Source organism: Aedes albopictus, chromosome 1 (genome assembly GCF_035046485.1).
Source record: "Aedes albopictus strain Foshan chromosome 1, AalbF5, whole genome shotgun sequence".
Lineage (NCBI taxonomy): Eukaryota > Metazoa > Arthropoda > Insecta > Diptera > Culicidae > Aedes > Aedes albopictus.
The window spans coordinates 62,090,054-62,113,796 of NC_085136.1; the positions used below are offsets into that span (position 1 = coordinate 62,090,054).

The 23,743-nt window shown below is 46.5% G+C and overlaps 4 protein-coding genes across 4 annotated transcripts in view; 1 reads left to right on the top strand and 3 right to left on the bottom strand.

Moving 5' to 3' along the window:
• Window positions 1-15,230, top strand: part of LOC109401911 (coactosin-like protein) — a 111,231-nt gene extending 96,001 nt beyond the window's left edge. Inside the window, exons 2-3 of the mRNA XM_019674525.3 lie at window positions 13,716-14,039; window positions 14,155-15,230. Of these exons, the coding sequence (XP_019530070.1) occupies window positions 13,716-14,039; window positions 14,155-14,271 (441 nt within the window). The 3' untranslated portion in view covers window positions 14,272-15,230. The remainder of the gene's footprint in view (window positions 1-13,715; window positions 14,040-14,154) is intronic.
• Window positions 15,231-17,415: 2,185 nt separating this feature from the next.
• Window positions 17,416-18,234, bottom strand: LOC134288449 (uncharacterized). The gene has a single exon (XM_062853364.1). It carries the CDS (start codon window positions 18,232-18,234, stop codon window positions 17,416-17,418), a length of 819 nt encoding a protein of 272 aa, XP_062709348.1.
• Window positions 18,235-18,287: 53 nt separating this feature from the next.
• On the bottom strand, window positions 18,288-18,956 carry LOC134288450 (uncharacterized). The gene has a single exon (XM_062853367.1). The coding sequence runs from the start codon at window positions 18,954-18,956 to the stop codon at window positions 18,288-18,290; it is 669 nt and encodes a 222-aa protein (XP_062709351.1).
• A 468-nt stretch (window positions 18,957-19,424) lies between these two features.
• On the bottom strand, window positions 19,425-23,315 carry LOC134288453 (uncharacterized). Its single transcript, XM_062853371.1, has one exon. The coding sequence runs from the start codon at window positions 23,313-23,315 to the stop codon at window positions 19,425-19,427; it is 3,891 nt and encodes a 1,296-aa protein (XP_062709355.1).
• Window positions 23,316-23,743: the final 428 nt, after the last annotated feature.

Sequence of the window (23,743 nt, forward strand, 5' to 3'; positions counted from 1 at the left end):
TCTTGCTCAAGTCTTCCAAAGGAGCTACTTTGGAGCTACCAGCGAAACTGCAACCTTTCCGTCTTGTGCAACAAAACATAGGTATATTGCTGCTCCGTACGCCTTTTCTGAGGCATCACAGAATACGTGTAGTTCGCCACATAATGTCACATTGTCGCTGAATGGATTCGATTCAATGTTGTTCTGAACTGGAGCCACTGCGATTGCAGTTCTGCGCTGAACAATTCGTCCCAAGAATATTTCCGTTCCCAAAGTTCTCGAAGAAACATCTTCGCCTGCACGATCACTAGCCCCACTAAACCATACGCAGCTCTCGCTCACCATGCAGATGTCGTAGAATACTCTTCAAAATCGCCGGCTGTTTGGAATGCCACTTTCGGAAGTTGAAACCAGAAGAACCAAGCAGGACATCGTTGCACAGCCGTATTCCTTCATTCACAGACTTCGCTCCAGTTAGTATGTCGTCAGCGTAGCCTGCGTCTGGTTTCGTCTACTTTTCCTCATTAGTGCACCTCTACAAGCTCCGTGCTACCAGATAGGATGCAGCAGCGGTACCATAGGTTACGGTCGTCAGCTGATACGTTCGAAGTGGTACATCAACGGACTCTCGCCAAAGGATCCTTCGCAGCGAGTGATCCTATTCTACTACGTTGATCATTCGGTGGTGCATCTTCTCCACATCAGCGACGATCGCGTACTGCTAGAGTCAGAAGCGAATCAGAATAAAGAGTAGGTCACGCTCTGGACCACCGGTCCCATCGTCAGAGTATCGTTCAGGGAAACTCCGGTGTATGTATCGAACACTACTCTGAGTTACGTTGCGGTGCTGAGTCAGGTTTTGGGACTGCGAGTGATGCGGCAAACAGTAGCTGTACTCGTGGATGACTGCTGTATACAGGGCCTTTGTCCCCAGGTTCGCGTTCAAACGACGTTCTAGTCCCATGAATCGCTTGGTTGCAATCGCCTTGGATTCGCCTAGCTGCTTCTACACATACTCCTTCTTCGGCAACGCTACCTGAAACTTGCCATCAGGATCTCTTGTTGATGTCTGCGCAAAGATCGACTTACACGTAAACTCCTCGATGGAAACATAGCTTTCTGTTATCTAGGAATCTAGTTCCCAAAAGCGTGCAAACTGATGCTCAGGGATCTCTCCGGTAGAGACTGAAGCGATGACTACACACTGAAAGTTGTGACGGGAGTCTCTGGAGTATTTCTCGGGATTCTATTATTTCAGGATTCTAGCGAGTATTGTGTTATACATTATTGGAATAGACTCCAAAAGCATTTTCTGCTCTCCCATCTGTTACCCGTCAAGTTTATCTGTCGACGTTGTGGTCAAGGATTGCAAACCACTCGCATCTTGCCAAAACGACGATACTGTTCAACGCTATGCTGTTCACCGTTGCACATCTGACCTCGGATCTGACAACAGGAGGCAATCAGTGAAGTACTAGATTGAAAGTAGTGAGCTGGATTATTGTATGGTGAGATGATAGATTCTCCATTTCTGCAATGAAATGGTGCAAACAGCGTGTGTTATATGATTTCTTGCCTAATTTGATGCTGGTTGAGCAAAAGTTTGGGTATCTTTGTTGTTGTATTATTTTTTCTTGCAACTTCAACAACACAGTTACCCAAACTTTTGCTCAAATAGCATCAAATTAGGCAAGAAATCATATAACCCACGCTGTTTGCACCATTTCATTGCAGAAATGGAGAATCGATCATCTCACCATACAAAAATCCAGCTCACTACTTTCAATCTAGTACTTCACTGATTGCCTCCTACTGCGAGTAGCTGATGACACTAGAGTGTGAACAGCAGAGTTCAGAATAGCGTAATGCTTATCCAGGAAGTCTAATATGATACCTTATATCAAGAGATGACCTTAGACCCATGGTGAGTCGCCCATTGGCAGAACGTAGCGGTATCCAGCTTTTGCGATAGCAATAATGCTAAAAGAGTGCTCCGGCTGTTTGGTGAACCAGAACTAGACTACTATCCAGCAATTGACGAGCGCTAATGGCCGTTACAATCTTGCTTGCTTTCTGGTAGGGATAGGACGATCTAACATTTGACTTATGTTGTTTGACAGCTGATCGATAAGATTCATGATCAATCTATCGTCTAGCTGTCAAACGACAAACGCTAATCTTCAAATCATCCTATTCCTATCAGAAAGCGAGCAGGAGTAGAATGGCCATTAGCGTCCGTAAAATGCTGGATAAATTTACCTTGAACGTCGTCAGGGCACTGGCGTAGCCACGGGGGGGGTTTCAGGGTTAAAACCCCCCCCAGAGCCAAAATTTGTGGAACAAATTTTCAGTATAAAACGTTTTGCGACGAAAAAATTTTTCGGCTGCGCCGCTATTTTCAAACTACGAATACGATTGCTCATTACTGTTTACAAAATGTAAGTATCAAATCAAAAAAGGTATCATTGATCGTCGAAAACCCCTCCCAGAGACAATTTTTGGCTACGCCACTGCGTCAGGATAATGTTGAAGGTTTCGGAGGACTTCGACTTCATTACTGGAACTGAAAACAGCGCCTTCAGGTGCTCATGAGCTATCAGCTTGTGATTCTCATACTTCGCTTCAAGAATTCCCTATTCAATTGGGTACGATGCAGTGTTCATTTGAACTTGATTGATTTAAGGAACACAGAGAAAGTGTTAATAGTACAACAAAAGAGCACTAAGATGAGTAAAAGAGTATATTAGGAGATATAAAAACTCAGTTCTTGAAAAAGATCAGATGATCGATCAACTGTCAAACGACGCAAAGACAAACGTCACATTGTTTTAGCTTTACCACAAAACGAATATGACCTAGGTAGTTATCCAGCATTTTACGAGCGCCAATGGCCTCCAAAATTTTCCTCACTGTGTGGTACGGATCAGCCAATATGACAGCTAGCTTGAGTCGTTTAACAGTTGATCTATAAGATAGATGATCGAACTTTTATCGATCAGCTGCCAAACCACACAAGTCAAACGTCAAATCAGCTGATCCCTACCAGAAAGTGAGGAGAATTCTGGAAGCCATTAGCGCTCGTAAAGTGCTGAATTAGCGCTGATTAGAAGCTGGAAAGAGATTCAATGTTTAGAAACCATCATCAGACTGTCATTGTATGAAGACCGGCAAAGATTTGCCGAACTAGATAGTAGCGGACTATGCTCACGTGACGGATTCCACTAGAAGAAAAGTCACGTTCGCTTTTCGACGCTGTAATGAGAACAGCATTGAAAGCCCTGAATCCGAGGCATGCATTCATCTCCATTTAAAAGAAGAATCGCTGTAGTACTAGAATAGCAACACATTCCACGCGTCTAATCCCATTTCAACTACCAACTGTCAAACCGAGGGGTGCGCGAAAGTCAAGCCCTGACATTCTCCGCTTTCTGAACTTGAAAACAAACTTCACTTTTCCTAATAAACACACATCATGCAACACACACACCCCCCATTAATCATGTGTGCCGCGCCGCTAATCGCCACAACCAACGCCAGCCTAGCCTACACGGTAAAAATTCTGCACGCTAGATGTAAGGGAAAAATCCCTTAACTATTCAATGTCGCAATCAACATGATCAGAAGTGCTTTTCCTTTGAGATCGCAATGCTGTCAGTGTTGATTTGAGGACCAAAACAAACCCACCAGAGAAATCAACAGAAAATCCCTTCGATTTGCACTACTGTAAAAAGCAATACGATCCAAAGTGAAAAGTTGTTGATTTGGTAATGACTGTTTTGGGCATGAAAGTAAATATAGATGACAGGCGGTAGAAAGTGCTTCGCTTCGATTCGCACCTCTCTAACAGATGTGAAGCAGTGTAGTGGTAAAATAGTTAATCGTGACTCTAAAGGTCATGGTATCGAATCTGGGTGCGGCTGTACATTTTTTTAAATTTTAGTTTTGAAATCAAAACATTGTCAACAACGAATTGATGTGAAGTTACATTAAAATTTAAGAGGCATTGGATGTTCTTTGTCAAATGATATGTAATTGATAACAAACTGATTGAACAGTAGTGCGAATTCAAGTGCCAATCAGTTTATATCACAGTGCAGATTTTTTACCGTGTAGTAGCTTAAGCTTAGCGCTTAGCAAATACGCGCTATTCACACAACGAACGTTCCCACACGCCATTCCGATCTTAAACATTCGCATTTCGCCCGCTCCCACTCTCATTAGCGCGAGGAACCGCGTGCAAACGATCGCCAATAATGGAAACCGCAAAGGCAAATCGAAAGGGAAAGGGAGAATCGCGCAAATTGCACCGCACACTTGGATGGAGGGATGCGTCATGCAACCGGCTGCCTTCCATCCCAGCAGTCCCTTCCCTAGTGAATTGAACAAAGAATTCGATGCGCGGATTTCAGGGTTCTCAGACGGCGCACGAATCCCATCCCAACATCCGGCGGTTGTCCAAACAAAAACAATCATCAAACAAACGTCAAGGCGATGCAGCGAAGCGACGCGCCGCTGCGATGATTATGGCGGTCGGTGTGAAAGACGCCATAAATTCTGCGCGTCTCGGGTCGCACGAGAGAGAATTCTGTGCGTCCTAGGTAGGAAAATGCAAATTTGTTTTGCCTCGTTCAATATTGAATCCATCGAAGGAGGCTTCTTCGCCGGTTCGCTCGTCGCCATATGTTTGCACTTCGAACATCTCCTCCATATGGACTAGTGTGAAGTACTAAACGCACCCCCCGTTCCGATGAGTGCGTGCGTGCGAGCCATTGACGATGAGAGTGAGAGTTCTCCACATATGGCCAGCCTACTGCCGCCTGCCGCTGCCACCTCATACGTCTACGGCACTAATTATGACTCAAAGCACCGTCGTGGTCGATGATCGACTGCGGCCGTATCGTCTCCGGCGCCGCTGCGCCATTCGTCGGCGCAGTTCAGGGTCACGCGGAAACACTCGCATTACAACAGCCGGGAAAAGAATCTCAAGATCACCGCCACAGCGACGCGGTGACGTACTTGCATTTCCGCTATTACAGGGAATTTGTGCACCAGGCGGATCGCCGAATAAGAAGAAATTGCAACGATCGCTTACCTGCTCTTAATTTCGCTGTGACGGAGTCTGGAAAGAGAGAAAGAAACGATATGGACCGTAAATGAACGTCATTTGATTCCGAACACAGAAAAAAAACAGGTGAATGATCGCCAATTATCGCCATTATGCCGACACGAATGTCGTCGCAATCAAGCATGCCATGGAAGTGGATTATCGCGCACGGCGCGCCGTCGATTGAGCAATCTAGTACCTCACCGTCAGAGCTGTCAAAATCTAATTGATTCGATTTGGGGAGTTTTTTGACCCACAGATGGAACGGATTGCTGCGGCGATCGTGCTACCGTTCGATGTTGTTTCTCGGACCTCGCGAGGACAGATGGTGCTCCTCCGCGGATAGAGCACCACGCCACCCGAGCCTTCGCGGATTCTTCATCTCGCTGCTGTTCGGTTGTTTTTTTTTTCTTCGTAATCTCCTACCACATTCCTGCCGCCGCGTCCGCCAAAGATGCCGTGTGCACTTCTGCTGCCCGCAAACACGCATATCATGCAAAACAATCCACGTTTTTCTCTCTTGTATCAGTTTTTTCGGATCAACCAACAACACGCTTGATCGTTGTGGTTCGGTGTTGTTGTTGCTGCTGAACGACTGTTGTTGCTGTGTGTTCAACTAACCTAACGGTTTCGATGATGGTTGGAATTCTTCGCCAATTTCTGCTCCGTTTTTTCTTCGCCGCTTACCGTAAGCGGCCAGCGGCGTCATCTTCCTCTCGCCAACGTCGCGTTTATGTTTCTACAACTGTTCCGTGTAATCTTCCCCGCAGATCTCCGCCGTCCACGTGGTGTGGTTTCAGATCGTTTTGCATACATACTCTGGGAGGTTATGTGCCTTACAGTTGTCGCACAGATAAGGTTATGGGCCTTCCTCAAGTAGGCGTTGGAACAACCGCAAGCACGTGATCGCCGGGACCGCACACCTTGCGGTGGGCGGCCCTATTTGTTCAAATAAAACTGTCTCAAATTGATCGCTTGGTCCGCCGAACAAAACCGCACTGCCGCCACACGCTGAAACCGAAGCTGCTGCGTGCGAAAAATATTGTTTTCATTACGGCCGCCGCTCGCTAATGGTCGCCACCGCCTGAGCGCCTACTTATCCGTTCAATGGAGTGGAAATTGCGGTTTAAGTCGGCCGGCCTAAGCGAAATGAAAGTTAAGGCGCCACTTTTCACTTTCGTAACCATCACGGAAGAATTTTCCTCGAATGACCGAGCGCTCCGAGTGCGCGCAGAGTAGAGTAGGCGGGACGGGAGTCCGGTCGCGCTGAAGAATCGCGTGCCTCCGACGCACACTTGGATGATTCTATGCGGCGGCGAGCAAGCGCCCACGAACCGCCGCCGCCGATGATCGACGGCGGGTGGCAATTGTGCAATATTATGGTGCGCGGATTACGCTGCCAGGTTTTGCATGAAAACGTTTGCTTTCGATGGACGTCACTCGGTTGTGACCGTTGCGCGCATAAGTCGTTCCACCATACTGACCCACTTAAAAGAGTTATCGGGAAGAGGCGATCCAGTGCTTGCTTCACTGATGCTTATCATAGCAGGCGGAAATCGAAACTGACTTGCGTAATCGGTAAAAGCGGTAAAGACGACACAAAATGACATGTAAACTGTAATTTGAGCCACACTCCGCTAGACTTTTTATTTGCCAAGACGCATTTCAGCTGGGCGTCGTTGGACGCTTGATCTTCGCCATCAAGACGCGGTAAGTTTGGCCGCACTAGTAGACACAGCTTCTTGTAACAATTGTACTTGCTCAGAGCAATCTCTCGTTTGAAGGCGGTACTTACATTCCTCCTTAATTTACTCTGGTCTAGCTCTTCGAACGCACTAGCTTACAGACGGAGGGTGCTGAGCCTTTCATTCCAGCAATACACCGGACGCCGGAAGTTCCTCGACTCGCTCTCACTACTGCTTCCGTTAGCTCCTCAGCATTCAGACATGGAAGCGTCGTCGCTGTTTGCTTAAAGTACCTCGACAAAGAGGTCCTTATCGAGTTCGTTCGTGTTTCACTTCCGTTCACAATTCTTCCGATCGTGTGATGCAGAGAAAATTCGACGACCGATACTGTAATGTTTGGTACTCCTCACTTACTCTCCAGTTCATGTACCTCAATGCCCTGAAGCATCTTTCCATCTGTTTTGCAACTCGCGGAGTGACTCAGAGTGTATACCGACCATTCGACTTTTATCTTACCGGTCTTCATCAGCTGGTTAGCGGCATCCACCGAGAGACGAATCGCCGCTGTCCGAGTGCCTCCAAATGCCTTCCCGATCCGAGTTTGCATCGGTACAACCGGGCTACACTGCTTGGTCAGTGCATGCCGCAGCTCCACTTCCGTCGTGATCCCATCCAGATCATTACTCTCGACCATCGCCTCCTGTGGCACTGCTCTGACGTGTGTTTGTATCTCTTCCAAGGAACAAGTGCGCTGAGTTTTCAACACGTTCACTCCAAGCTCCTTAAGGCCCGGGATCTCCTTCACCTTCCCGAGAAGCGCTGCGTACGTTGTTTTGTCGCTCGCTTTGACGAACTAGCAGGCCATTCTTTTTCCCTTATCTTCCTTTTCTTATGATCCACCTCTGCTTCTGGTGTGACCCTGCCTCTATTTCTCCGAACGAGTGCTCCGTTGACTCTCGGCGCCTTTAAGATTACAACCGTTGCTCGTTCCGAAGCCTTTCTGCTGTTTCTACTTTCATTTTGTTGTTGTGCCTTCTGCTTGTGCTCACGTTACACAGCTAAAACGGTCGACTTGACACTCGTCACCACGTACCACAAGTGCACATTGTAATTATCCTTCACAAACTCGAACAGCTCGTTCATCTTCTTCTTCATCTCTACCAAGCTCGACTTTTGGCGAGTGATGTTGGGAATTGCTTCCCAAGTTCGGCGTGGAGGCAACATCTGCTGCTTGATGTTGTTGAGGCGGAGCGTTCACTCTGGGTCGCTATCTCCACTCGTCGACAACTATGTGATCCTATGGTCATCTTTGCATGTAGAGATGCCTTATAATGGTTGAGTACAGCTCTTCATGGGCTACCGTCGTGTCCAGAGCTGATTGACTCTAGTCAGGAATCTCCAACTAAGCCTACTTCCACCACTTATGAGGTGGCGAGTATTGAACGTACCTAGAGGCCTGCCAAGGTTTTTACGGGAGGGAGGCAGATGCCAGACGTACTGTTAGCCCGCTCTCCATTTCAAGTCGGTACCACCCTTCCATACTCGAGGAACAGAACAGCATGAATGTCGTTCCATCGTCGCCTTTCGATTCATATTCCGTTCTCCGTTGGCGTAAGCCTTAGTCAGTATGTCATCGATTCTGATGTAACGGTTGGCACTCCACTCCCAAGTTTTCGGACAAGCTCGGACTTGCGTCGAGCCGTGCACAGATTCCGAATATGGTATCATACGCCACGTTCCATAGTACCGAATCCAGGATTGATCCTTGGCGTACTCCCGCAGTGATGTTTGTAGCTCATCTATTCTTTCTCTGTGTCATAGAGGAGCACACTGTTCTGGAAGTAACTATAAATGAGGATTCTTGATTCCTAGATGATGTATGGGGCTCTTGACGGTGGCCTAGCTGGCACTGTTAAACGCATTCTTCATACGTCTAGCGTGACAACCGAGCAGTAGCGGATTCTTCTTTGCTTCTTTTGGAGCACTATCTCGGCCCTTTTGGTCACTGAGGTGACAGCATCCAGCGTAGATTGTCCTTTCCGGGAGCTTAACTGGATACCCGAGAGCCCAGAGACCACAGTCATCTGACCACTTGTACCGCTGATCGTCAGCCGCCTCGACAGAATGATTTGCTCTAACTGTTTTCCGGCGGTGTTCAGTAGACAGATTGGCCGTACGCCGTAGTTCCTCGTTTGTCACTAGAACAACCTTGCTTTGGGCTGGTTTGGCCATAGAGGACGGGAGACCATGGCCGTTTTTCATGGCGCGCGAGCAATGCATCCACGATCCTTTGCAGCATCTCAGGGAAGAGTTTTGGGAGTACCGATAAACCATTCGTCTTGGCCATGTCTACCATAGATCCTGGAAGCATCACACAAAGGATCCTTGTTGGCTGACTGGTAGAGGTTATCGAAGCACGTTCGCTTACGCGTCTTAACCTTTTGTTCAGTGCCAGTTTAGCAGCGCTTCAGGCATCACTTCGCTCCATTCTACCCGCATTGTTACGAGGTCTTTACATCCTTCTCCTAGTTCTTAGGCAGGATGTGTGGAACACTGTTATTTCCTGGTGTCAGTACACTGATGGGCGCCCACCTTGGCATTATGGTGTCGCACGCGCGACTCAGTGTTTCGACTAGCACTAGGGTTCCGCTAGACAGAAAGTCGGTGTTATCCTCCATGAGCAATCGTTCCACAAATGCCGGCTTATCGAAGCGCGAAGTCAGCCATCCACGATAGCTATCGATGACCTCCGGCTGTGACCGATTCGTCCGCATTCTATTACCGAATCTTCAGATGGTCACTACCAGTATAACCATCGTCTACCGTTTAGTCTGAGATAGGGTTTAGACCGGGCTCCAAAAGGTCATATCTATGATGGAGTCCGTACCGTTTTTCTGTAGCTATTTTCGTCGGCCACGTTCGCAACATCTTCGTTCAGCTTGGCCATTTGAGCAGAACCCAACCCCTTGTGCTGGTCAAGTGGCTGCCCCATTCGGCCAGCCATGCGTTGAAGTCTCCATCGATGATCACGGGATTCAATCCCATCATTGCGCTGGATAGCGAATCGTTCATGACCGAGAACTCATCTTACAGATACACGGGAAGGGGGATAGAAACAGCAGTTACCATTTGATATTGCAAAACCTTCATTTGACGTGGAAAGATGGTTCTCTTGAACATCCAAACCGACTAGTTGTACACTACTAGTTCCGCCGCATCCGCCACTAAGTTCCTGTTGTCAATGGGAATGCAGTTCGGGTCCTCTAGCAAGACGATATCTATACTGGACTCCGAGACTTGGTAGTTGGTAACTGTTGTGTGACCTCTCTGAAAATTAGGTTCAGCTATGTGACCTGTCTGCACTATTGTCGGCTGTTGAGTCTTCCACGTGTAGCTGGACATGTAGACCCACCCGTCGCGTGGCCCTTATTCGCCGTACAAATCAGGCATGTCGATGCCTGTAGAGTCGTCCCCGGAAAGCTCAGGCTCCATTTACTGATTTGGACACGTCAACTCAACTTCGCTGAATTTCTCTCGTCAACTGGAAGATTGCCCGTACTTGCTTTGCTTCAATATTTGTAACCTCCCTGATAATGTTTTTCATGTTCTTCCGTTTGTTATTGACGTCGCTTTCATCGGCACTGCTACACTCGGCCAAATGCCACTCTCATACTTATTTGCATAACTCTACAATGCCCATCAGTTGCATTCCTTGGCGATATAACCTTTCTCTTCGCTCTTTCTGCAGAGTTTGTTTCCATCGGTGCTTCAGCACTATCACGACTTGTAACCTTGCAGACGCCCTGCTAACCTGCCCTACTGAGAGCTTAACCGTGGGAATCTGCGTGACTGTCGGGCCTTTTTGCATTTAGTGCATCTACCACGCCCTGCTTCTTGGCGGCGGTGATCTCATCTAGGTTTTTACACTGAAGAGTCGCCTCAGCCATCAGGGCTCTCACCTGTACTTACCTTCTCACCCAAGACCTCTCGGGGCTACCGCCTTGTAAGAAGTGTCTTTAGGTGCCACCTCCTTCTTCAGCATCAGCATCTCTCAGTCTCTCCTGCCCTGGTACGCAGGATACTTGATACATTCGCGCCTGGCGCTTCGGCCTTGAAGACCAGTGCATACCCGCGTGATCGAGGGGTTCTTCTTCTCCTGATCCGGTAGGTTACTGATCTTCGGTGGTAAATTGCCCTCTTGAAGCTTGATCTCCTTGCCCCTTGCGCGCTTTGTAATCCGCTCAGGTGCCTGGTTGGTTACTAGTGATGCCCTTCCCGTTCATCTTAGACGGTTCGCCGTCTTCTGCCAGGCACTTCTTGGCTCTTGCAGCTCGCGCATCTTTAGCAGGTTTTGGACATATAGCTCGATCCATAGGGGTCCGCCGAAATGCGTCACTGTCGAACTTCCATTAACGAAGAAGCTCACTCCACCTGCGCGCTTCGCTTCTCGACCAAAAGGTCATTCATACTCCTTCTTGGCCAGAGCCACCGACTTGCGAAATTTCAGCAGGCTCTGCTTAAGATCCTTGCTGATGTTGCTCCTATCGTGTGGGTGTTGCCGATCAGTTCATCGAGTTGCTAAACGATTACCATCACCTTAGGTAACCCAGTCCAGTTGCGATTAAGCTCCCTCGTGTCGTGAAATATGTACCACTTACCTGCACTTCCTTTGCTGGGGCTGTTCTGGCTACGTGCACCTTCCTTTGGCTGGTCGCTGCAGGGTACTCCAGGTTCCGTACTCATCGCTCACAGTGGTGTTCTCGCCAGACAGCGGGTTAACCGTCGCGTCTACTACCTTTCCGCTCACGTTCTCTTTGGAACTGCAAATAAAGTTGTCGCCAGTGATCCTATTGGTTATCTATGCAAGCAGGGAGGCCAGCCGAGAGTTCGCACAGGCCCTTACGGGGATTGAACTCAGAGCCGGATCAGCGCTAGTCAGGAGTGCCCAACTAACAATCACTCATTTAACAAACACCATTATGACGAATTAATTCAACATAATGTTGAATAACATTTGAATTATTTTCATGTACAACCTATGTTCGGGTTTTGTTCACACAAATTTGGAGAAGTTATAAAGCATCATGTTGTGCACCAACTTAATTTTTTGTTCTTCAAAACGTTTTACAAATGTACAGGAAAGTTGTTATTCAGCTTTGGCAAAAACGACTGAAAATAAATAAAATGCAAAAATTTTGAACTCTCACGAGAGTAATTATTATTATTATTATTATGAGAACACCTATTATGAAATAAGAATTACATATAAAATTACCTTAATCCGGATTAGAACTCGAGACCTGTCGATTGCCAGCCGCATGCCTTCCTATCTGCGCCATCCTAGAGATGGTGAGATGCAGCACCCAAAGCAAAACATAATCTTCCCATGACTCAATAATGGTCACTCCTGAACTTGTGTTCAGCAGTGGTGAATTAGCACAGCACGTGGTAATCAACTGAACAACGCCTCATACTTCAACAACTGTTCAGCCCAAAACACGTGTTTTCAATTCTGATTTCGCTGTCAGTATTTTTATCGCACGGTGAGAAAACTTGTATCGAATGCGGCCAAAAAGTGTTGGTCCTTATTGAAGATATTGTTTCCAGATGTACTAATTGCGATATGAATATGTTTATATTTTTATTATTAAATATCGATCTTTAAAAATGTATGACAATATGTGGTGCGGTATGGTCTTGGACATGGTGCATTCAGAGCATCTGTTCAGGTTATCTTCTCATGCTCAGTCGAAAATCCGTTAAGCATTTTTTTTTTTATTTATGCTTTTGTCATGGAATCTTGATATTATGTTAAATAAATAGTGCATATGGATATTTAGGGATACTTGAAATGTGTCGATTTCTGAATGCTGTTTGGTTATCTAGGTGACTGCGGGAACAATATTCAGTAAACACGACAGCACTGCAATGTCAAATGCATCGATCCAAGTGTCTCCTACAATCGAACTGCTGCGGAAGATAAAAAATATAATAATCAAGGTACAAGATATCTTGTTATATGCCTCATTTTTACGTTGATTACGTCTTTTGGCACTCAATGTTAAACTACATAATTCTATTCTGTTTTATTTTATGTGATTCGTTTAAAATATTAGTTCTTTAATAACTTGGTTGTCTAAACAGTTTTAGCCATGATTTATCCCATAATTCGAACAAAGTTCCTAGTCAAACTATGACGGGCTGAAGGCGTTTATTTGACAAGTGAAAAGCAGATTGTTCAGGAGCATATGCTTATCGATACATCAGCGTAATAAGATGCAGACAAATGTTTTGTTAAACTCCATTGTTAAGGCATCAATGTTTGAAAAGTGTTTTAATTTATCATAGTTGATACCGATGAAGAAAGTCGAACATTGACTACTTTCTCAATTGAAAAATCATTTAAACAGTAATGTGTAGAGCATAATTTTAGTTCAGCTATCATTACCATTATTAAGCAACAATTCAGCAAGCTTGCTTGTTTGTGACTTGCAATTGTTAGTTGGGTGTACATCTGAAACTACTTCCACCCAGTTAGTTGCCCTAAGCTGGATACAGGTCGAGAACAAATTTCAACCTTTTGGAGCTGGATTGTTTCGTCGCTGCTGCTGCAAGAACCTAGAAAATCTTGGAAAAAACAGTTAAATTTGATTTCATACTCGAGTAGACAAAAATCTTGTAGGAATATTCCCTTCAGAAATCGACTCAAGGAGTTTTGTAAGAAATTTCTATAAGTGTTGATCATCTTCTAAACAAGAATAACGCCTGTTACGCCAGGGTGCTCGATTGACAGGAACGGGATAAGAAATGATGATGCATTCGCTCGCCCTCTAAAGACCTTGGAATCATTCAAATTTTCAAGAAGCATTCTCAAAAAAAAATCAACCTTCTGCACCCCTTGCAAAATTACTCAAAAGTGTTCTTCTATTTCCTTTTATTCTCTACAGATGGCCCTGCCCACATCCCTCGACAAGGACGCCATCCGGGAAGCGTACGAGGACGTCCGATCGAACCTCACCGACAATGAGTGGGCGGTGTTCAAATTCGATGGGCTCAAGATCGTCTGCTCGGATAAGGGTATCGGCTTCGACGAGTTCTGCGCCCAGTTCCACGACAACGAGCGAGCCTTCGGCTACATCCGGATACAGATGGGCGACGAGATGTCCAAGCGGAGCAAGTTCATGTTCGTCACCTGGATCGGGCCGGAGGTGGGCGTGATGCAGCGGGCCAAGATGTCCACCGACAAGTCGATTATCAAGGATGTGATCAATGTAAGTCGAGTAAACAGATCTCGTCAGATCTTGTCAGAACTTGTCCACGAACTCAACTGTCAAACTCCCTACACTGAACGAAATCATCACCCTTTTTTCTCCTTAACCCCAACAGAACTTCGCCGTCGAGCTGCAGGTGGAATCGAGCAACGACCTAGACCTCATGATGTTCAAAGAGCACCTGAACAAAGCCGGCGGAGCCAACTACGGTACCGGTGTTCGTGAACTGTAGAAAAACGCTTTAGGATTATCGCCCTCCCAAAAACAAATCCTCACCCTATTCCCCCCGATCCTTTCTTGTAACAATCTGCAACGAAATAATCACGTCCTCACACACACCCACTAAAATGTAGTAGTTAAGAGAAAAAAAAACAACAACAACAGTTGCAGAACAACCATCGTCTTCCCCATCCCTCTTTCCTATAAAGTAAAACTTCCTATTTATATACTTCATTATGTTTAAACCAAAATTGTGATTTTGAACGAATTTTTGACACAAGGAAAATCATCTTTTGGAGGTTGTTTACACGCAGTCCCGTCATCATCCCCACTACTCCCTCTTGTTCACGATGACACCACACATATTATCAATGAGTATAAGCATAAAAAAAAACGAATATTGGAAACACATTGCAATATTATCATACTAATTGATCTAGTTATTAAGTGTACACGCAAGAAACAAACAAACAAACAAAAAGAACTCCTATTGGATCGCAAGTTCGCTGCCGCAATTCCATCGTAACCTCAAAGCTGCGGCGTGCGTGACTGACGAATATACGAATGGCTTCAAAACAAACAAACAAGCAGGATATATCAAACATCCCATTTGTTGTTTGACAAACCGATCAAATCGCAGATTTCTTTTGATGAAACCAACCCTATTTTTTACGCAAGTGTATAGAAGAACAACGACAACGATGATGCATGAGAGAAACAGACAGATGCACCACGTGTATGCATCTCTCTTCCTCTCTCGGGTATGTGTGTGCCTAACGACGATGCGATGGAATGGAATCATCCATCTTTTTTGATAAGACGACGATTGTGTAATTATGACAAAAAGGGTGCCGTTAGACACACACATATACACCACATAACCTTAGTAGCAAGCAAGCAGGCAAACAAGCGCGTCGTGTAATTTTGAGACGGAATAAATATATGTAGACGGAAGAATTTCCGGAAAATTAAGTCTAGTCTAACTGTATGTCACTGAAGCATTCCGAAAAACTTTTCCCTTTTGTTTCTTCTCTAAGCAATGGGCGGATAATCTGTTCAACAGGCACTTGAACGAGAGGCTCGGGTATAGATAGCGTTTACGGTTGACCTCTCTTTCCGGATATCGAACTGGAAACTCGAGAGACCATCAACACTAGACATGTTCACATTTAAGAAAATGTCTCGAATTCCACCGGTCAAGTAAATATCATAATTCTCATGCAACTTCTGGTCAAATTTTCAGCTAGATTGATAAAGATTTCGATGTGCTTCAAGTCGATTTGGTAATTTCAGGCTTTTCTACACTTTAAAAAATCATAACTATTGAACGAAAAGACATACAATTAGGATTATAGCTCGAAATCAAAGCTTATTATGTTCCACAAAAGTCGTCCATACATACTTGTACAATTCTTGCAAGTTTTTTCAGTAATAAATTGAGTTTTGTTCTAAGTGGTACCGAAAAATCTGTTATCTTGCAGTCAAAATGGCCTGGGAAGCATGGAATGATGAAATTCTCGGAGATGAAATACCCAGGAGATAGTCATGTCATATCTCTCAAGACGAACCACGTTCGAGGTAATTCAGCAGCTTTTTGGAATAAATTATTAGAAATGCTGGAAGCCGTGCCACACGTCGTCATCATCGTGGGGGACAAAAAAGCTTCAAGTGACATCAAAATTAACACAAAATGATCACATTAGCCTTGATTTTTTCTGCCAAACGATGATTGTTTTGGTCACATTTCATTGATGAATCAGAACGATTTGAAAACAGTCATCGTCATCAGCAATGAAAAACCAATGCTAACGTGCTCATTTTTTCCATTCGATAGGCGCCTTTGTGATGATTTTTGCCCCCCTCGGTGAGTGATGGCGTGTGACATGGATTTCAGCATTTTTAATAAATTATTACAAAAAGCTTCAGGGTTACCCCGAACGGGGATCGTCGTGGGATATTGTAAACTCTTCGATCACAGGTCTCTGGGTGATATCGATCCTACAGGTCGTTACTTCGATTGCTGGACACTTCTTTTCGCGAATAACTAACACGGGACTCGTACAGAAAAACGACTGCTTAAGTGCACGGTTTATTGCAAACTGATCTGGTTGGGTATGATCGGATGATCTTCGGGTGTCTACTTCAACTGATATTTTACATATGAGTATTGAATGTTTGCAGAGAATGAGATAGGGTTCCCTCCTTGGTTCCCTCTCACAATCATCATTGAAGATGATGACTGTTGCAGAGTGGTTTAAAATACTAAATTGGATTAACTAATTTACATAACCGCCCGCCTTGAAAGACGCGGGATTTCAATTTGATAATCTAGGCAAAATCGATCTCTTCTAGTCTTATAATCTAACACATCTAACACATTGATTTAAATACTAAGAATACACAGAACATGTCGAAATGAAGATGTATCAACTCGATGTTGCAACTTATGCGGAACGCATCGCTTGTTGAACCAGTTACTGGCCGATGTCATCAGCTGCTTTGCGTGGATCTTCGTCTGGTCGCCGTCGTAGCGATATCTTCCTCTCGTACCGAATGCAGTGGGTTGACCTTCACCACCGCGATCCTTCCTCGAACTGCGAGCTCGCAGTGGACAGAACAAATAACTGAAAAATATGAGAGGCGCTTTTTTACAAATTTTAAACAAGCTTACAACGACTTCCCTGTCGCGGAGGCTTGCGCGCCTCCGCGGGCGCTCCTACGCCGATGACGATGCGTTCGCCAGGTTGAACGTGTCCGATGAATTGTTGGTTGCAGATGAATGGTTGATGGATGACTACGTGGATGAGGTACTCGGATGAGCACATGTTGTTGTGGACAGCCGGCGTTTACAGACCGCCGAAGTGGGCAACAGGTCTCCGGAGCATGCCGGATTCCATCACGTGAATGCGTTGTTGGGTTGGATGTGGGTATCATGGGTTGAGAAGATGAGCCAGCGATTGAGCAGTCAAACGGACGATGTTTAGCGGGATGTGGCAGATGATGGTGACTTCGGTGAAGGCCGGCGGCCTTCGGACGGGTAGCTGGGGGACAAAACATTCCTTGAGTTTTTTGAAAGGTATTTACAACACAACACTTAACTGGAATGCGGGAGCCGGATGGCTCCCGCAGGCGCCCCTGCGCCTTCGATGGAGGAGGCCTAGTTCTCCCCAGCGGGCTGCGGTTCTTCGTTTTCTTTGAAGGGCAAGATACATAATTTCGAGACTGCCCGGACAATGCTCCCGTCCTTTGTCCTGATGGTGACAACTCTGACGTTCCCATCAGCACCCGGATGAATGTGAGTTACTCGTCCGAGAAGCCACCTAAGAGGTGGCAGATTGTCCTCCTTGATTAGGACCATCGTCCCGATGAACAAGTTGTTCCTCCGCTGCGTCCACTTCGTCCTGTTATGTAGATCTGACAGGTATTGGGTTGACCATCTGGACCAGATCCGTTGAACAAAGTTCTGAACCTGCTGCCACCTGGATAGCCTATTTTCTGGAACATCTCGTAGCAACGGTTCTGCTACCGCTGTCAGTGGTCGCTGGACAAGGAAATGTCCAGGGGTTAGCACGCTGAGATCGCTAGGATCACTGCTCATTTGAGTAATCGGTCTTGAGTTAAGACATGCTTCGACTTGCGCGAACACCGTGTTCAACTCTTCGGGCGTGATAGATTTCAAACCGATTGTTTTCCGCAGATGCTGTTTCATCGACTTTACAGCCGCCTCCCACAAGCCGCCAAAGTTTGGAGATTTGACTGGAATGAATTTAAATTCAATTCCGATGTCCGCTGCATCACCCGCAATAGACTGCTGGGAATGCTGGTTTTTGAACAGCGTAGCGAGCTCATCAAGCTCCCGTCGAGCACCCACGAAGTTTGTCCCATTATCACACATGATCATCGCTGGTTTCCCTCGCCTAGCAACAAATCTCTTCAACGCAGCCAAGAATCCTTGGGTTGTGAGATCGGAAACCATTTCAATATGGACCGCCTTCGTGACAAGGCAGACAAAAATTGCGGCGTAGTGTTTCACGGAGATTTTCGTTCGATTCGGATAGCGAACAACAAAAGGTCCGCAATAGTCGATCCCAACTCGCAAGAAGGCGGAGCTGGAGTAACTCGTTCGGCCGGCAGATCGGCCATCAATTGATCTTGTGATGTTGGCTTGCTGCGGAAACAGGTGATGCACCTGTGTATAATCTTCCTGGCGAGACTACGGGCACTGAGCGGCCAGAATCGTTCTCGTACACTGGCCACCAACAGTTGCGGGCCAGCGTGTAGGTGTTCATAGTGGTAGTGTCGCATAATCATGGAAGTTAGAGGGTGGTTTTTGTCTAGGAGAATAGGATGTTTCCGGTCCATCGATATGCGGGCATTTTCAAGCCGGCCGCCGACCCGGAGTACGCCTTCAACCCATTGCGGATGAAGCGTACGAATGCGAGAGGTCGACCGCACTTCCCCGTGACGTTCTAATTCAGCTATATCTCGAGCGAAACACTCCCATTGTGACAGCTTCACCAACTGCATCAATGCTTCTTCCCGCTCCTTCAGGGTCAGTGGTCCAGTTCTCCTACAGTTGTCGCGAGTACGAAGTGCATTGTGCTTGAATCGTAGCAAATACGCTACTAGTTTTACCGAGCGGTGTAGAGTAGATCGCAGGCTGAAGATCTCACTGGGTTCTGGTATTGCGGCGCTCATAATAAATCCACATTGGGCGGCGGCGATATGCCCGCGAGGAGATTCCCGCGATACAGACGCAATGTCAAAACCGAACAGATACTGTCACCCACCCAGCAGCATCGCAGCAGCCTTCAGGCCGTTCATATCAAAACAAAAGTTAACACAATGGCAACTCAGGTGGTCAGAAATCGTAATAATATTTATCGCGACATTGATTCACTATACGCATACGCATCACCTCGTCGGCTTTGTGTTTAATAATCGGGATGTTATTTAGTGATACTGCAGGAGGATGCGGCTTCATCTTTTCCATTTCCACATTGCGTCTATATCGCGTGCATCTCCTCGCGGCTATATCGCCGCAGCCTCATGTGGATTTGATATAAGCGCCGCATGCAGATTTTCTGACCATCAGGTCGCTCATAGTGATGCGGTCATATTTTTGCAACTTGATGGAAAAGAAGAAGACAAACGCGTTTCGCGGATTTATCTTGCAAGGCACAATATTGTAGCAACAGACGCGACCACAGATCCCTCTTCGAAATACGATTTCTCCAGGTCTTCCAGGAGCACTTCTTGTGTTTTGGGCCAACAATCCTTATCTTCTCGCAGCCAACTTGGTCCATACCACCACAACGAGTCCTGCTTCAGTTCAGCTGCTGGAATACCGCGAGAGAGGGCGTCCGCAGGGTTCTCTGTACCGGCAACATGTCGCCACGTACCGGTCCTCGTGAGGTGTTGTACTTCCGATATTCGGTTTGCTACGAACATCTGGTATCGTGACGGTTGAGAAGACAACCAATACCGAACGATCATGGAATCGGTATGAAAGTACGACTGCGTTGAAATCGTGAGGCTAGCAGACGTTTTTTCGTAGAGGTGAGCCAGTAATACAGCAGAGGACAACTCCAAGCGGGGAATCGTGAGTTTCTTTCGTTTCTTCTCTACTTCGGACAGCGGCGCGACTCTTGATTTTGCGACTAGTAGGTTGGACGTGATGGTGCCATCGAAGTGGGTGCATCGCACATACAAACAGGCTCCATAGGCTTTCATGGACGCGTCGCAAAAGCCGTGGAGCTCCATCGAAAGGCAATCCTTTCTGAAGGCAACCCACCTCGGAATCTGCAAGTTGCCAAGCTGTGATAAGCTGGTTCTGAACTCCAGCCATTGAGCTTGAAGTTCACTTGGTAGCGGTTCGTCCCACGAAATCTTCTGTTTCCAGAGATTCTGGACAAATATTTTTGCGGAAACGATCACAGTTCCGATTAGCCCGAGCGGATCGAATATTCGAGCTAAATCAGAAATGACCGTGCGTTTACAGATTTCCGATGTGTTCCACTCCGGTATTTTGAACCGAAAGACGTCCAACCTGGGCTCCCAGATGAGACCCAGCGTTTTGATAATTGCACTAGAATCGTCCAACTCGAAAGATGTTCGGTCGTCCTGAAGCTCCTTAGGTATGTTCTCCAACACCGCTGGACAGTTACTGCTCCATTTCCTAAGGTTGAACCCTCCGCCATGCAAAAGTTGCTGAATATTGCTGCATATCTTGACTCCCTCCTGTACGTCGTCAACACCGGACATCATGTCATCGACATAGAAATCTTTGCAGAGAATCTTGGCTGCTTCAGGGAATTTGTTCCCATCTAGTTCTGCTAGACGTTTGAGGCACTTGGCAGCTAAATACGGTGCCGATGCCGTACCGTATGTGACGGTGTTTAACTGAAACACTCGAATAGGTTCGTTCTGGTTGTCACGCCACAGGATTTTATGCAGTCTTCTATCAGCCAGTTGTTGCTGTACCATGCGGTACATTTTCTCCACATTTGCCACTATGGCGATTCTGTGGAACCGAAAACGGAGGACGATCGAGATGATGTCATCCTGCACCGTAGGTCCTACCATCAATGCGTTGTTCAGCGAGAGGCCGCTCGATGTGGGACACGACGCATCAAACACAACCCGTAGTTTAGTGGTCGTGCTATCGAGTTTGATGACACAATGATGAGGAATGAAATACTCCGGCAAGGCCGAACTTCCTTCGTCTCCAACAATTTCTTCCATGTGTCCCATTTGGAGATACTCGTGAATGAAATCACGATACATCCGTTTCAACTCAGGATCTGCAGTAAGGCGGCGCTCGAGTGAAAGGAAGCGCTTCATGGCTATGTTCCTCGAATCCCCGAGTTGTTGAATAAGGTAACTTTTTTTGGGCAGTGTAACTACAAATCTTCCTGTTGCATCTCGGACCGTAGTGCGATCGAAAAACTTCTCGCAGGCATATTCCTCCAATGAGAAAACACTGTCCGTTTTACACGTCTCTAACTCCCAAAAACGTGTCAAAAGTTCATCCAGTTTCTCCGTACATGTGTTGGCAACGTGAGGTCTTCGCACGTCCGAGTTGTCCGGCAAGTTTCCACAAACAATCCAGCCGAGGGTGGTGTTCTGCGCTACTGGTCCATTTTCTCCCAGGTAGATCTTCTCGTTGCGTAGCAAGTCAAAGAAAAGTCCTGCTCCGATAATCATGTCGACGTTGCTTGGTTCAGTGAAGAATGGATCCGCTAGTACAATATCCTCCGGAAGCTTCAACTTGGATGCGTCCACCTTCCGGGTAGGCAAATTCAGCGTCACATTGGGTAGTACGTAGAAGGTTTCTTCCCCGGAGAAGGAAGATACGCGAGAGCGAACTCGAGCAAAGACCGATTGCTTGCACTTCCTTGCTGCTTGACCAATACCGCTGATCGATAGTGCTTCGCGTGAGCGCTTGAACTTCAAACGCTGTGACGCATGCTCCGAAATAAAGCAAAGCTGAGAACCGCTGTCTAGCAAAGCTCTAGCTTGTGTAGTATTCCCAAATTGATCTTCAAGAACCACGATCGCAGTTGCGAGTAGAACTGATCGTGGACTCTTGGGTACATTAGCAGAGAGTACCACATTAGGAATGTCTGTGGCAAGTGGCGAGAAACTTTGCGGATTTGGAATAGCAGGAGTGGAGATTGTGGATGGGAGACTTGTGGAGTTCTGGGAATTATTGAGTGTTTGCTTATTGATTGGTGAGGTTGTGGGTGTCTGTATTGATTGTGGGTTCTGTGGGTTCTGTTGCGACCGTTTGTTCGACTGTGGAGTTGACTGGTTGTCCGGAGAATCATTCGCCTTCAGGTGCAGCATAGAGTGATGTCGCTGACCACAAACGCGACATGTTCCTCGAGTGCAGGCTTTTGCCACGTGACCTCGAGACAAACAGTTGAAGCAAAGCTGAGTTGATTTCACAGTGCTTCTCCTGTCATCGACCTTCATGGATTTGAACCGCTTACACTGGAACAGCGGGTGCTGTCCATTACCACACAACGAACAAGAAGACTGAACACCGGCGTAACTGTTGCTTACCCGAGGTACCTTCTTCTGTTCCAATGGACCGGTTGGTTCTCCGGTGATTGATCGTAGAACTGTACGATGATTTCTCAGGAAGTCCATCAAATTGTCAAACTTGGGAACATCCTTTGAACGATGCTCCGTTTCCCATAAACGAAGCGTTGTGGCATCTAGCTTGCTCAACAGCATGTGGACTAACAGTGTGCTCCAGTCTGCTGTCTGCTCACCGAGTTTATCAAGCATTTGCAGGTGCTTGTCATACTCGTTGACAACATGATTGAGAGAGTCGAACGTCTCCTTCTTCATTGGTTGCACTGCAAATAGTGCGTCGAGATGAGATTTCACCAGCAACTTCTTATTCTCATAACGTGATTCCAAAGACTTCCACGCTATGGAATAGTTTGCTACCGTCAGATCTATCGAAGCGATCTGTTGTAGCGCTTCACCTGCTAGCGATGATCGTAGGTATGTGAACCTATCGATGTCCGACAGATGGGGATTGTCCACAATCAGATTTTGGAACGTATCTCTGAATGTGACCCATTCCATCAGAGATCCACGGAAAACTGGCAGCTTGAGTTCTGGTAACTTTACTCGCATCGTTGGGACTGGTGCTTGCTGCGCAACTGAAGCTGCGGCCGTGCTGGTACGGGTACCTGCCCCCGGGCAAGCCTGGAATGCTTGGAGTAGGTTCTTGAGATTGAAGTACTGGTTCGCAAAGTCCTTCATGACCTTACGGTTTGATTCATCCATCTTCTGCAGCAGTGCTTTCCGTTTCACTTGATCTTCTTCCTTCTCATCTGTTTCGGTGAGTTCTTCCAGAATGCACTCAATGTTCAATCGCACTTCACAAAAGTCGTTGTACACTTCATCAAGCTTTTTAAGCCTAGCGTTCACTGACACTTTGTCACGAGTATCGTCATAGTTTTGCACGAATTCACTGATCGATTCAACCACATCTCGCAGCAGCCTTTCCTTCTTCGTCCACCTCCGTAGATCTGCCATACTATCCACTATGCACTTGTACAACTGCACTTAACACAACTCCACAGTATACCGAACGCGTAGTAATACGGATCGCGATTGACAGAACCCCACAGACAACAGACAGAAAAGTATCGATCGATCGAAATTGGCCAATCAACCCCAAAGCGGACTCAACCCAGCGGACAAATCAACCACGTATTCCAAAAGAAAACGCAAAGCATGCAATTTATCGTTTATTTTTCATTTTTAAGCCACATGCAATCGGGCTGGCATCAGTGTCGAGATGGTAGACGACTGATCATGCATTCAATCGCCACTACAGACAAACCTTTGGGAACTACTTATCTGGCTGGATTTTCCGCTGGCCTGGATGATGGAAGCTGACTCATCAATTGATCGCTGCATGCACGGGTACCACAGCAGCACGTTAACGTTGAATGCACACC